This window comes from Zasmidium cellare (assembly GCF_010093935.1).
Source record: "Zasmidium cellare ATCC 36951 unplaced genomic scaffold M409scaffold_17, whole genome shotgun sequence".
NCBI classification, from domain to species: Eukaryota; Fungi; Ascomycota; class Dothideomycetes; order Mycosphaerellales; family Mycosphaerellaceae; genus Zasmidium; species Zasmidium cellare.
In genome coordinates, this window is record NW_022986961.1 from 548,868 (window position 1) to 562,589 (window position 13,722).

The 13,722-nt window shown below is 51.2% G+C and overlaps 8 protein-coding genes across 8 annotated transcripts; 4 read left to right on the forward strand and 4 right to left on the reverse strand.

Moving 5' to 3' along the window:
• Positions 1-375: 375 nt before the first annotated feature.
• M409DRAFT_54686 (uncharacterized protein) lies at positions 376-1,005 on the reverse strand (the record flags this gene model as incomplete). Its single annotated transcript, XM_033812788.1, has 2 exons — positions 376-712; positions 770-1,005. The coding sequence occupies 2 exons, from the start codon at positions 1,003-1,005 to the stop codon at positions 376-378; spliced, it is 573 nt and encodes a 190-aa protein (XP_033667811.1).
• A 1,356-nt stretch (positions 1,006-2,361) lies between these two features.
• M409DRAFT_22975 (uncharacterized protein) lies at positions 2,362-3,806 on the forward strand (the record flags this gene model as incomplete). Its single annotated transcript, XM_033806575.1, has 2 exons — positions 2,362-2,486; positions 2,549-3,806. The coding sequence occupies 2 exons, from the start codon at positions 2,362-2,364 to the stop codon at positions 3,804-3,806; spliced, it is 1,383 nt and encodes a 460-aa protein (XP_033667812.1).
• Positions 3,807-4,449: 643 nt separating this feature from the next.
• On the reverse strand, positions 4,450-4,908 carry M409DRAFT_54688 (uncharacterized protein; the record flags this gene model as incomplete). Its single annotated transcript, XM_033812789.1, has 1 exon — positions 4,450-4,908. One exon carries the CDS (start codon positions 4,906-4,908, stop codon positions 4,450-4,452), a length of 459 nt encoding a protein of 152 aa, XP_033667813.1.
• Positions 4,909-6,895: 1,987 nt separating this feature from the next.
• Positions 6,896-8,607, forward strand: M409DRAFT_22977 (uncharacterized protein; the record flags this gene model as incomplete). The annotated part of the gene is made up of 2 exons (XM_033806576.1): positions 6,896-7,877; positions 7,934-8,607. 2 exons carry the CDS (start codon positions 6,896-6,898, stop codon positions 8,605-8,607), a joined length of 1,656 nt encoding a protein of 551 aa, XP_033667814.1.
• A 220-nt stretch (positions 8,608-8,827) lies between these two features.
• Positions 8,828-9,292, reverse strand: M409DRAFT_22978 (uncharacterized protein; the record flags this gene model as incomplete). The annotated part of the gene is made up of 1 exon (XM_033806577.1): positions 8,828-9,292. One exon carries the CDS (start codon positions 9,290-9,292, stop codon positions 8,828-8,830), a length of 465 nt encoding a protein of 154 aa, XP_033667815.1.
• Positions 9,293-9,999: 707 nt separating this feature from the next.
• Positions 10,000-10,512, forward strand: M409DRAFT_22979 (uncharacterized protein; the record flags this gene model as incomplete). Its single annotated transcript, XM_033806578.1, has 1 exon — positions 10,000-10,512. One exon carries the CDS (start codon positions 10,000-10,002, stop codon positions 10,510-10,512), a length of 513 nt encoding a protein of 170 aa, XP_033667816.1.
• Positions 10,513-10,821: 309 nt separating this feature from the next.
• Positions 10,822-11,232, reverse strand: M409DRAFT_22980 (uncharacterized protein; the record flags this gene model as incomplete). Its single annotated transcript, XM_033806579.1, has 1 exon — positions 10,822-11,232. One exon carries the CDS (start codon positions 11,230-11,232, stop codon positions 10,822-10,824), a length of 411 nt encoding a protein of 136 aa, XP_033667817.1.
• Positions 11,233-12,681: 1,449 nt separating this feature from the next.
• On the forward strand, positions 12,682-13,625 carry M409DRAFT_66449 (uncharacterized protein; the record flags this gene model as incomplete). Its single annotated transcript, XM_033816945.1, has 3 exons — positions 12,682-12,717; positions 12,769-13,170; positions 13,218-13,625. 3 exons carry the CDS (start codon positions 12,682-12,684, stop codon positions 13,623-13,625), a joined length of 846 nt encoding a protein of 281 aa, XP_033667818.1.
• Between the last annotated feature and the right edge of the window lie 97 nt (positions 13,626-13,722).

Below are 13,722 nucleotides of genomic sequence, written 5' to 3' on the forward strand. Positions count from 1 at the left end.
AAACTTTGTGAGACCAGACAATGTCAGCAATATTTTGGGGTCCTCCTTCTTAACCATTTTTCAATACCTGCAAAGCGGCACAAGATTGCAAGGCATGGACTCTTGCAAATGCCTTGGTGTCGTGTTTGGACCGCGGGTATTTGCAATTCGATATGCATGTTCAGTAATCGGCTGGGATTCTTTGCGATTGCACTATCGATTGAGACGATCACATCGACATGCTTCGGCCGCAAATCTTCAACTGTTTTCATTTATCACAGTCATTGTATTACGACCTGCCTATCCTACAATCATATCTTCCATCACTTGATCCACCAGACTCGTGTGCCTGCTGGCGATTGATGTACGCATACTGATCTGATGTACAGCACAGCATCACAAATCCCCCTCCAGATAATACTCAAACTCGAAACAGAAGAGAGTCCGTCCATCAGGCAATTTAGCTTCTACGTTGAAGCTATAGGTCGCCGTCGTCGTGAAGATACCCGGCAGGATGAGGTCGCCAATAATTTCATTGACGCCAGGCTTCAGGTACTTGCTGTACTGTCGTTCATGCCTCACTATGATCTGAGGGAACTCCGAAAACTTCATGTCCAAAACCCAGGACCCGCCGTTGCTGCTTTTGGTTGTGAGGTTGATGACCGCTTCTTCGAGGTCTGACTCGCTGATATCCTTTACTCCGCCTTTGAGGAGTGCAAATAGCCGCGTGTCACTATTTGACCTGTCAGCATGCTGGGCTCTGCATGTTGTGCACACAACTTCGACGTACACTGTTGGTGGCCGAGGAGAAATACTGAGTTCTCCGATTTTGAAAAGCTGCTTTTCTTCGGGAACGCCGCAGTAGCGAGCATCGTTGTCGCCAATCAACCGGTGGCGACTTGATGTCATAGTAAAAAGAGGGGACGGTTGGAAAAGGTCTTGTCTTGGGTTGGTACGAAGGATCACCGCGAGCGTGAGGTCGTTGAGAAACAAGAAAAGGCAACAGGCAAATGCCGCGGGCTTCATGACCTTGAATGAATGATCTGTAGAGTGAAGCAGAAGAGCTTGACGGCTGTGCAAGTTACTTATGTTCCTGAAGAGAAGAGCACAGCTGGTCGCAATAGTAGGAGCTTAGCTTCTTGTCGACCAACATGCAAGCAAGCGCGCGCTAAGCCGATTGAGTTTCGCAGCCTTACTCGAGAGTGCTATTCTGAGCACAGAGAGGCGCCGCAAGCGCCACGAACATTCTGGTGACGGTGACTTCCTGGCGAGACATCTTATGCAATCTGATACACTTGGATATATGCAACATCGCGTTGGTATGCAGACTGAGACCCGCGCCGCAGCCTCATCGTCTTCAGGCTGCATGAGAGAAGAGATGGAAGAGACTAATTCATGGCGGTTGCAACTACATTGCTGTGCCGTTCAGATGCTTCTCAAACAACGATAAGTCTCAACGGAGCGAGCAAACAGATTAAGAACAGAGCATCTGGCGTCGCTGGTGCATTGTAGTGAACAAAAGCTAGCCTCGCCCCACGGACTGAAGGCTAGTCGAGCGTCTAAGCGCTCAAGGGGCGCAAGATTAAAAGTCCTTATAATGTTGTGAAGAAACCCGCCGCAACTATTGATAGTCAGTTGGAGTGCGTACGCGCTGAATACCAAGTCTATCGTTTCAAATATTGGGTCTTGCGGCAGTGCACAGCACTTGAACGTTGACCGAGAACTCTAGTATATCTATTAGCGATCGTGAGCTGAATAGAAAACAATTGTGAGTTGCAGCTCTCATCCGGAAGCTGCAAAAGACTTTTCTACCTCATCCACTTGCTTTCGACTTCTCAATATGAGAGCCTTTCTTGCCATAGTGCTGGCTTTGCACTCTGCGTCAAGAACATCCGCATTCGCCTTGCCCCAGGTCGACACAGCCTTGTCGTCCCAGGTATCGGCTGCAGCAGCCAGCGCCTCTCTGGTACGCATCTTCCCAACAAGCACGAATGTTCTAACTTTGAATCACCGACTTGGCCCGCTGTCATGTCTTGCTCGACGTTGGCAAAGATGTAGTCGCTTTCATCGACAAGGCTCTGATTCAGAAATTCGCTGACCAGGTTATTATCGCAGATCCCGTACAGGAAGCCATCTGAGGTGAGTTTTCGCCTAGTCTTGACCTATACCCAACAGTGCGGTGAAAAGGTCACTCGCTAATCAATCCATCCAGGTGGTCAACCATATCCTGGCCATCGGTGACTCCTACACAGCTGGCATTGGATCAAATGGATTGCCCGACCGCTTCAAAGACTCCTACGACTGCAGTCGGTACAAAAAGCATACCCACTCTGGGGCCCTGACAAGCCCGATGTAATCTTTGGTGCATGCTCAGGGGCCAAAATGCAACAGCTTACCGACGATCAGCTGAAGCAAGGCGATCCAAATCCCAACCTGGAGTACACTGCAGTTGGCAGGCCTCAAATTTCCATCATGACCATAAGCGGGAACGATGTTGGCTTCTCGACGTGAGTACATATAGTCACAACAGGGGTTCCGTACGTGTACGAGGACGCTAATCTTCTGTTAGTGTGATCAATAATTGTGTGATCCAACTATTGTCAGTAGTCGATTGCGACACTACGCTCGCCAACGTCGCTAGTCAGATTGACAGCCAGGGCTTCCAGAACTCGCTCATCGACACTTTCACACATGTCCTCGCAGCTGGACGGCAAGCCGAGGGAGCTACTCCACCAGAGTCTTTTCAGGTATACGTTGCGGGATACGTTCAATTCTGGAATGACGATGACCCAGGCTGCAATGATGTTTCTTACAACTTCTGGGGGTTTTCAACACCGAAGTTGACGACTGATGTGCGCCATCGCATGAATGTTCTTGTGGATCGACTCAACGCAAAGATAAAATCGGTCGCAAGGCAGATGTCTGGCCTGGGCGTGATATACGTGGATGGCTTCCAATCATCATACGATACCCATCGCTTCTGTGAGCCAGCGCCGCGAAATTATCTTTCAAAGCCTGTCGGGAAGGACACTTGGTTTTGGCACCACCTGTCTGATGACTTAGAGACAGGAGGTGAAGGTCCCGACACTCCATCGACTGTCGAGGAATCAAATGGCCTCCGAGAGCTGCTGCTGGATTACCTCATGCCTGACAAGAGCCAGCAAGCCCTTATGACCGCTTCCAACCCGCCGTCCGCTATCAACGCAGAGGCATTCGGCAACGAGGAAGCATTTTATGCCGCCATTGATAAAGCAACTGGCGACAATGCGACCGCGAAGGCGTGGCTCAGCGAGAATTTCCGGCGAATGTTCCATCCCAAGGGATCTGCCTATGCACCTTACGCCACTTCATTCATGGATGTAATCAAGGCGAACCGTGATCTCGCGGGGTCATCATTGACAACACCGGCAGGCCCTCCAGCGCCATCCCCATCACCGTACGCTGGCGGTGTCTGCAGTTTCCACATGGCCGAGAATGAGGCCCCTTGCGTCTCGCAGTCCGAAGATTTCTCCGCCTCCATCTTGCTCAAGGACAACTCGGAAGCTGAGATAGGCAACACGAAGGGCTTTGCAAGCATCGATGCCAACAACCCGCTGTATCTAGATAGCAAGCTTCTCGAACCCCTGGCCGTCACAGGAGAGCACCAAGGCGACTATGTACAGTTCACTTATGGACGTATCTCTTGGACCAACAAGACTCCCATGATGAACGGTACTGTCACGGTAGCACACTGCAATAATGGTGGTTGGGATCCCAGGGAAGGACCATCTTGCGGCCGGATCTCGCAAAAGGCGCAGAGGAACATGGATTGCTTTTTTCAATGCTGAGAAGCCTTTATACATGCTGTTACTACGTATTTTTGTCGTTTTCCCGGTTTGGTGCTTGGAGTCATGCATTTAGAGCAGGATAATTGTTGCAACATGTAGAGTACTCCAACGTTTTTCCGTTGACCCAAGAGCAGATGAAGTCTCGTCTCTGGTCCCCAAATTTCACAACTCGTTCTTTGTTTGAGACCCGAGCTCTATTCAGCCTGATACGCTGTTGGGGGTAGATTGTCATCTAATCTTTTCGTGTTCGTAGCCAGAACTACATGAATGACTCAGCTGAATCTCTCGTAAACGACCAGGAAAGCGAGGATATGATCGTTCCAGGCTTTCTGTGCCCAATTTGAAGGCACGACTGGACGGTGAAAGTGATAATGAAGACGTCGTTCGAATCACAAAGCCAACAAATTAACGATTGGAAGTCTACGTACGTGCAAAGGATGAGCATGTAAAGAGTGTGTCTCCAACATTCCAATCCAGACCGACTCGCTATCACAATCTTGCCCTCTTGCAACTAGTGTTGAAATCCTTCACCGTCCATACCTTGTTACGTTTCCGAGAGACCGAGACTTCATCCCCTGGTTGCTACCCACTTCCGTTCACTTAGAGATGGCCTTGACCCAGGAGTTTAAGGTTCGTTCGGAACCTAGCAGTTGTTGGCCGCGCAGCTGCCCATATCGTGCTCAATTCGAAAGGTCTTGTAAGCTGGATTCAAGTCGATCGCAGTACATGTGTTCCATGGCGAAGGAATCTGTCCGCCATCTCCAAAGTGCGCACAGTCCGTCTGGCAGTAGCAGTTGTTGTCTGAGTCCGGGGATTGGACGAGGATGAATTGTGGGACGACCCCAGCTTCGCTAGAGCATCGTATGTAGCCTCCAGAGTTGGTAAAGCAGCCTTCGTTAAAGACGTCGAAGGCAACGTCGCCAACTTGTTGAGTACACCCAGAGTCTGCGTAGAATGTGCAGTAGGAGTTCGTGTAGTCCGCGGTGAGGTTGTTTCCGACTGCCGCTGGGACTGCAGGAGCAGCAGCAGCAAATACTGCAAAGGTCGAAATCGACAGATAGATCTGGGAGACTTTCATTTTGAATGCGGTTGGGAGAAGCATGTAGTAGATTCAGTGAAGGCTGTTTGTGATGAGAGCAGATTCTGGTAAGATGTATCACATCTTTTATATCTGCCTGATGGATTGAAACGGCAAGAGATTGAGAGAGTAGATTCGCAAAGATTGCTCGAATTCATGAAGCCCACGAGCACTATGTGAAGTCCTTCATTGCTATTGGCAATGGCGGGCGACTTCGTACTGAAGGTGTTGTTGGAGTACAGTATGGATCCAACAAAAGTAAAATCGAGTGAGCCCACTCGCAATGAGTACTTTGGTCTTCATTGGATCAATGAGCTCCTTGTGAGGGTTTTGTTTGCGACTCGCAATGAGATGCATCAAGTCGCAATGAAGGATGTTATTGTTTAAGCATAGTGTTCTGGCTGCAGCCATAGTGTAGCGTTGCTGATGCTTGGACGCGGACTTTTGTTGGTCTCCCGGGGCCACATCTCCACAATTTCGTGGTTCCCTACGGAGTTCCTTATTGCTAGTGTAGGGTTCGTGTCATGTACAGCGTGACGCGGCTTGCATTAGCAGCTATTGTTCAATGTTCGATGACCTCGAAGATCTGCGACGTTGCATGTCAGCATGTTCTATCTGATCGAAAAGGAAATCAGTAAGTTCTTCAGCTCCACCGCAAGCGCTTCCTAGCCTTTGATAGCGTTGCATTAGGAAACCATGTGTTCCCAAAAGGGTCCATGATTCATCAATTCTCACGCCGAATCTTCCATCTTACTGTTTCCAAGATCCAACTAAGTACGATTCACGACACTTAGGAGACCACAAGCATTCCACGGGACCAAGTCTGCCAAATAGCCCGCAAAAGGCAAAACATAGGAGCATAAGGTTTGGTTCGAGAGGATGACGAGAGATGTCTTGATGAAGGAACATACGTTGTATTGGCCAGACGAGGGCTCATTGAGGCACTCGACCTATGCATGTTTTGGAGTCCGGAAACTACACTGATCTTCCGCATTTTGTTATGAGGGAAGTAGAGTCCGAGATCCTGAGGAGCAGAATCGGGTAAATCCCGGGCTGAGGGCTGGGCTGAAGGAGCTTTATGAGATCGCAGCAATACTTTCCCATTCGCTGGCCGGCTGTCAGTTCGATTGAACAAGAGGCATCTCTTGGAGCTAGCGCGTCGCACTGATGTACTTCGATTTGTTGAAGGCCCGGACGATTCGACCTACAGTTTTGAGAATCCAAAGAGGGCTTCGTGTCTCTGTCAGCGAATGTAACACCGAGTCGACTGGTTGTTGAGACACAACGATCACCACTGCTCGACTAGTAGCGGTTCATTGGACAAAATTGCTGGACTGTTGTGGCTCGAAAATGTACGGAAGCTGTTGTCCAGGGGTCTGGTCTTGCAAGAGGTGAAGTTGCGGCGGGACAGGGATTCCCGAGGTCGGGATTTAGCCGCGATGATGTAGTGTTGCATCAGGCAGCTTACATTGGCTTCCCGTCTCCCATTTTCAATTCATTCACTTACCTGTGCACTACACATGCCAGCGGCATTTTCTGGACACCGGGTCGTGAGAAATTGTGGTTCCATTTCTCTTGATCATGGCCCTTGTCTTCTTGCTTTCATGCTTTGCCGAGCATATACGCCCGGCCCCTGGAAAGAGCCACAAAATCGGCTTTGTGAAGCCTGCTGAAACAAGAGGTTGCGCCCAATGCGAAGGTGGATTGATCGTGGCGTTGTGTGTGAGTCATGCCGTTCAAAAGTTCTCCGTCGTCCAATGTTGGGCCAAGCAGTATAAAACGCAAGCTGTCTTTGTCTGCTGGTCTCCGTCAAAGAGAGATATTGGCTTTTCCCAGCCGCCATCCTTCGTGTAGCTCCCGAGAACCCGCGTGCCCCGGCGCCTCAGGCTTAGGGTTCACCGGTCCCTCAGCCTCAGCTCCTGACAGCGACTCCAGTTCCATGTTCCTATCCTTTGGCTCCAGTCGTACCATCGAAAATGCTCAAACATAGCCAGCCCAATTCTCGATCAACATGGTGGACGCAGCTACCATCGTCTCACTTATAATCGCCATCATCGCCTTCGTTGTCTCCGTCGGACAAGCTCTCCAGCAGTACATCTCCACAGCTGAAGGCTATCGAAAGTGCGCCGAGTCGGTCGTCGGACCATGGGTGAAATACAGAAAGCGAGTCTTCAATGCATCAGAGCTGCGCTTTGCAGTTAACTTCAAGACGCCCGTCTTTTTCGTAGCTCGACCGAGCAACGATCGAGGACCAATCGCAGGCAAGCCGATCAATGTCGATGGCACAGACATAAGCCGGGCAGATACCCTGACCTGGACGCCTAAGAACGAAAAGGCTCTCGATCCGAACAAGGAGCCTTCTAGATTGAACTACCGACTTTCGACGGCTGACGATGAGCGTGCAACTTGGGTTACACTTCTGGCTCAATTACAGAAGTCAGAGCAGGACTCGAGGAAGTGGGACGAGGAGGAGAGGTTGAGAACTCCTCCTAAACAAGCACAATGCGCAGTGCCGGACTATTCGATGATTGTTCAACTACAAGGACGAAATCGAAACTGGGACTTCATGCCAGAGTCTGTACTACGCCCGTACGCCACTTCAACCACCAGCCATATTGCAGAAATGTGTGTGATGTTAGGCTTGTCCTGGGTGACCTTCGATATCGACAACGCGAATCTCCAAGCGTCAGGGAATGGATTCGCCTTGTCATCGTCAATCGTACAGGGCTTCGGGATCGTGGTGTCTTTCCACGTCGTTGGCCGTTCAGAATTTGGCAGAGATCGCATAATACCTTCTTACGATATCAAAGACATCTTGTTCGGCACCGTTCCAATCATCTTCAGAGATCCAAATGCCAGAGGAGATGGTGTCGACAATCGCAAAAGCTTGAACTTTGGGGATGATACCGCGATCCGGCGAACGATGAAGTACTTGAAGTTGAGACAGGCCAGCATTCGGAAATACGCGCAGGTGGAGAGGAACATCCGATCAGGTATGTTGGGTCTAATCTACTTTTGGGTGTATCATCGTGCTGATCAGGCTGCCCAGCGGACTTCGATCTCATTGCCATGCTGGGAGATGTCTTCCGCTTACGGGGTAGTAACTTCAGGATGTTGCCGAATCCAACTCGGACCCCTTGGATCGATACGTTCTCCGCCTGCGCACTCATGACTGAGTTCCAGGAGAACGTACGCAAATTCGAAGACCAGGGCTATCCGTCAGCACAAACACATTTCATCCGCGGCAAGTGGAAGGAGCGCCTGGCTGACGTGTGGAAAGCAAACGAGAGAGATATCGACATCGAGATGAGGGAAGCTGTCCACGATGTGATTGACTCGTGCACCAAGTACCTAATCGAGGAGTGCGGCGAAGCTGCTGTGATTCCTCTGGTAAACGCACACATCACAGCGATTCTTGATGAGCTGGATAGGCCGGACTCGGTTCTCAGTACCTTGGAAAGTGACAACGAAGAAGCGCTCATGGAACATTATTTCAACAAGATACGTAAAGATGTGATGGAACATATCTCCTCGCAGGATTCGATAAGCCCGACTATGAGGAGACCTTCAGCTGTTCGGACGATGGTGCCGCCGCAGGGCATATGGTTGATTCTGATGTTTCGATTGTGTTGCTGGTGGGTGCTGCACGAGTTCGACCAGACAGACACGAAGGTGCTTGATCCGAGGTGGAAGGGATCGAGGTTGCCAGTGATGATTTTGTAACGTAGTCTTAGCGATGCATAGTAGCATAGCGTCCGCAATCGTATTGTAGTGGCTTTGTGAGCTATTTGGATCGTTTTTGTGTTTGTGAGACCAGAACTCAGACGGACAGTCAGTCGTGGTCCTCTACAGCTGCGATATAGACATTGTGGAACTCGCGTTCGTACTCACTCTGTGGACCGGCCGTCAGTTCAGAAGTAAAAAGTCGCAGCGGCTCGCCATCTCATTGCAATTTGCCGCCCTTTCGTTTGAGCCCAGCTCCCACAAGAAAAAGGGTCCGCACAAGTCCCACAAGCGCAGTAATCGCAAAGCTCCCATAGTCCTCCACTCTCAACACCGCCAGACTCAACCTCCCCTGCAGCCCCCAAGAATACGCTTGACTTCCCAAAATGACCACATCATACGCCAACTGAGCCCATTGCTGCGTCCGCCAGATCCAGAGTTCATTCGTCTGCCGCAGTAGGAAGACGTCCAGAATGGCGCAGGTCAGCAGGCCGCCGGCGATTTGGTGGAGCAGGAAAGATTGAAGCGGTTGATATGGCGAGAGGGATGAAGGCACGAAAGCGTTGACTGTCACTTGCGGCGTGAAGATGTTCATGTACGCGCCCCAGACGGCGATGAGAGGGTCGATGATGAGGAAGGCCACGCGATAGAATAATGGGATTGGGGTGGGTTGTTTAGGCGGCATTTTGTCCCCAATGGTTCGTCTCCAATGTGCATGTAGCTTCTGACAGGATTTGCGAGACAATGATATGGTTTGCGATGGAGATTGTGGGAAATACTGAATCCTATCAGAGGACAAATAGAACCCAGGTTGAGGTAGCGCAGCAGCCGCAGATGCAGCTGAGAAGGAAAGGATCAAAACGTCGTACTATAAGTGCTAACTGGACAAACCCTTTCTGTACGGAAGCCTGTAACATCTCACTGGGCTCTCCACATCCTTGACCTGTACATGTAACTTCTGATTCAAACCATCGATTTCATCCAAACCATCAGCAGACATAGCTCTGAAACCCCCATCAAAAGGACAAGGTGGGCAAGTCCCTTCTCCCATCTATGATGTCGGCACGCCGTTTGGGGAATTGCCGGCGAGAGGAATAACGTACAAAACTCCTTCATTCACCATTCTGCAGAGCCTGGGACAAGAGCTCGTGGAGTTAGAAGTGAATCTCTTTGGCGTATCGTGTCTCCTCCTGTACAAAAGCTGTGGTCTGTACTGGAAGGGAACAGCTGAATGCAGAAGCTTCCAGCTTCCCTTCGACCGAGCATCGTACAGCTCTCCTACCTATTTCAAATATTCCACACTCCACACATTCTCTCTGGAAGTTTTGAATCCAAAAGAAATACGGCTACTATTCTCGCTTCTATTCCCCAACTCCTACCGAGCACTCCAAAATGCCACCACCCCACCTCCCCAACGAAATCTGGCTCACAATTATCACCCACATCACAAATCCCCGCAACACATGGCTCTCCCTCCGCCCCGTAAACCGCCAAACACAAGCCTGCGTCGAAAAATACTTCGCAGAAACCCTCCTGCCCCAACTAAAAGCCAGTCTCCCCATGATCATGCCCAGCTACGACGCCCGGAACCCTATCCGCGGCTCAGCGACCTTCCGGTATTGCAAAGCGCAGACTCAAGTCAAGGGCATGAATGAGGATGTGGTTTTCGAGCTCGATGATGCGGGGCCGCAGTTTTATCGGGAGAATTTTCTGGGGAGGTGGAAGGGGTTGAGGGATGTTGATAGGGGTTGGTTGAGGGAGAGTGTGGTTTGGGAGGTGGGGCTGGGGGAGAGGGTTGTGAGCATGAGGATGAAGGGGGTGAGGGCTTTGAGGGAGGGGGTGGAAGAGGAGGAGGCGAGGATGAGGTTTGAGTGGAAGGGGACTTTGACGGCTTTTTTGAGGTGATGGGTTCTGTTCAATCGAAGGGCAGGGCTTCTGATCCGGAATGCGAGGAGCGAGTATTGGTTGCACTGCTGCATTTCAGAATGACGCCGTACAAATCCGCCGACTCTCTAAAGTATCGACTGATTAAGAAGGTTGCTGCGGGCGACCAGACACGTTTGCGTTTCTCTGATCCCTGTCCAAGGCCCTCAACATAACCCTCGCAATAGCCCTTAATAAAGTCCTTACTGCAGCCATTACTATAACCCTTATTGCTACCCTCGACCCCTCCCTCCTCCACATCCTCACACTCTCACAACCACCTCACCTCCCTCACCACCCATCAAACCACCCCAACAACCCCCCACCCACCCCAACAAGCAACGGCAAAAACCCCAAATGCGCCCACTTCCCCTTGCCCACCACCCTCTCACAAGTCCACGCATCAAACGCGCCGACCCCACACATGGCCAAATAAACCATGCCCAACGTCCTCCGATCCCCATTCCACGCCGCGATGTTAATCGCTGCCGCCATGAAGAGGTCCCGGGACGCCCAGAAGAGGAAGAGGTGCGTGCCGAGAGAGTATGCTTCGGCGTTTTGTGTAGGGGGTGGGATGGAGAAGATTTTGTAGCCGGAGGATGGGGAGAGGGTTCCGATGAGGCCGAGGGAGAGGGGGAAGAGGGAGAGGGCTGTGGCGGTTTTGAGGAGGAGGGGGGAGTGGGAGAGGAGACCGGATGCCATGGTTGTGGTGATGGGGCTTTTTGTTGTTGGGCGGTATGTCTTGTTGTTATCGGGCGAAGTGGTGCAGTCGTTCTCTCCCCAGTCGCGACTACGAATCCAAGGCAGCTTTTGCTATTCGAGTCGGCCGGGTTCCTTTGCGATGGTAACGGGAGTTCCGCAGCTGCAGAGCGGAGCGACAATGCTGACAGGAATATACAAGTATTAAGCAGGAGGGTGGTTTCAGGTATATGTAGCGAAAGGAGCAGACCGTCCAAACCTCAGCTCGAATCCTACTCGGATCCTCGCTCAGTCCGATTGTAGGCCACATGCGGGATAGTTTCCTCTTCTTACTAGTGAATCCCACGGATGACTAGTAAGAGAGAAAGGAACTAACAGAGCAAACGCGAAAGCAACAGCGACGACGGGCTACTCACCGGATGTCGTGTGTTGTCTGTGGAGTTGTGAGGTAGTTTGAGCTGGGTTCGTAATTCAATCGTATTATGACATCGGGTTCAGAGGTATCTGGGTTCGTAACAAGCCTACTAGCAACACAGCTGCTCTAGCAGCAGCAGCAGTCATCGATGCAGTTGCAGCATCCCTCCCTACAAGAAATCATTAGCCACCGCTCACTCAATTCGCTCGCAAAAGGTATGTACTCACATGCACTCGCAGCAGATGAAGCAGGCGCAGAGATCCACTGTGTCGCACCGTCAGCACCAACATCCTCCTCATGCTTATATGTTCACAGGTGTCCGACGTACAAATAATACCACCACCCCTCATGCCCAAAAACGTCCTCTTTGGCCTCTCCTCCGTGGTGTTCTGCGTGCACTGCAAAGCGGAAACAAGCAAAGTCAGCTTTCCAGCCAGCCCGGGAATTACCAAGGGGGCCAGGGACTCGCCTGTTGTTCCGCAGCGCCGGCGTCACTTGGCGGTTGAGCTTGGCTCATCTGTTCCGTGGAGGCCTGGTACTGCATTTCGATGTCGTTCTGGGCAACCTGGGCAACCATATTCGCGGTGTTGGTGTCTGATCGTGTAAGTGACAGCGAGAGTGATGCGGATCAGAACAGGTGGGAAATTGGAGAGATAATGGCGCTTCCATTCCCTTATATAAGTGCGGCACTTTTTACGAAAGCACAGGGCCAAGCTTTGGCAGTGAAAGCTTGGTAGATGATCCAATCGCGGCGATGAAACGCTTGTTGTCCGCGTCATCCCGGCTGCTTTTGGGGGTTGGATGGATCGCTGAACGAAAGGACCTGCAGCGGAAAACAGGCTTGGATGCGCTGATGCGGCTGACTGGCATGGGGAGCGAGATTGACGCGTGAAGTCATTCGTCGGCGGTGTGGCTTGGTCTTTTGACCTGGCCATTGGAACGCCACGCGCTCTGCTGCACTGCCCGTGGTCTCCGCGTCTGACTGATTTGAGGTCGACAATAATCGGATTGATGGCTTGCTAGGAAAGCTGCAATCAATGGCGGTCGCAAACGGCGAGTTTCGACGACTGGGAGTAAGAAATTCCACACCAATGTTCGGAACGCTGCAACTAACGTCTCGCCAGAAAAAAGAACTCGGCCCCTATGCCCTCGAAGAGCAGATGCCCGGTGACATAGCCAAGCTCCTACAAGACGAAGACAGCTCCAACAGCGTCGCCGGCGTCGTGCCAAATCTCGCACAGCTCCTGGAGCATGACAGCGACGTCGAAAAAGCATATCTCTGCACAGATAATGCGGTCCAACTCTCGAAGCTGCCGAACGAGGGTGCCCACTTTTGTGGATATCGCAACATGCAGATGCTGTGGTCTGTGTTGGCTTCGATGAATGCGAGACTTGGTTCGGCGAAACCTACCGTGCTGAAGTTGCAGGCGTTGATTGAGGACGCTTGGGATGTTGGGATCAATGACCATGGCAGGATCTTGACTGGCGGGATTAAAGGGACGAGGAAACATGTCGGAACTTCTGAGGTGAGTTTTGTCGATCTGTTGTTTCAATTTCCTGACGGGTGTATTAGGCAGAAGCACTCTTCTTGAGCCTTGACATTCCATGCAGAGGTCAAGTCTTCTCTGGAAAAGATGCATCTACGCAACTTCTCGATTCCGTCGAAGCGTACTTCTCAGACTCAACATCGTCTTCTCAGCGAGTCAATCGAACGAATCGCATGCCAATCTTCTTGCAACGCCCGCAACACTCAATAACAATCGTTGGAATTCAGAAGATGCGATCAGGTAAACGTCGGCTACTTATTTTCGATCCAGCCTGGAGTCCGCCGTCAAAGGTAAGGAGTCCTTTGAGTGAATCTGACTGCAGAGGTTGGAAAGGCCAGTTATTGCTGCGAAGGTATCGTAAGAGCCAAAGGTATTTTGGCCGCTTTAAAGAATTCGAAACATTGGAGATCGAGCAGCGTGGACCAGACTCGTAACCGTATGGCACGCGCTGTGGCGGAACAGGGTACAGTCCCACGTCATTTTGGTGATATTCCTTCAGCTGTTCAGCTCCCGCCAGCTCTCTGTGTTGTC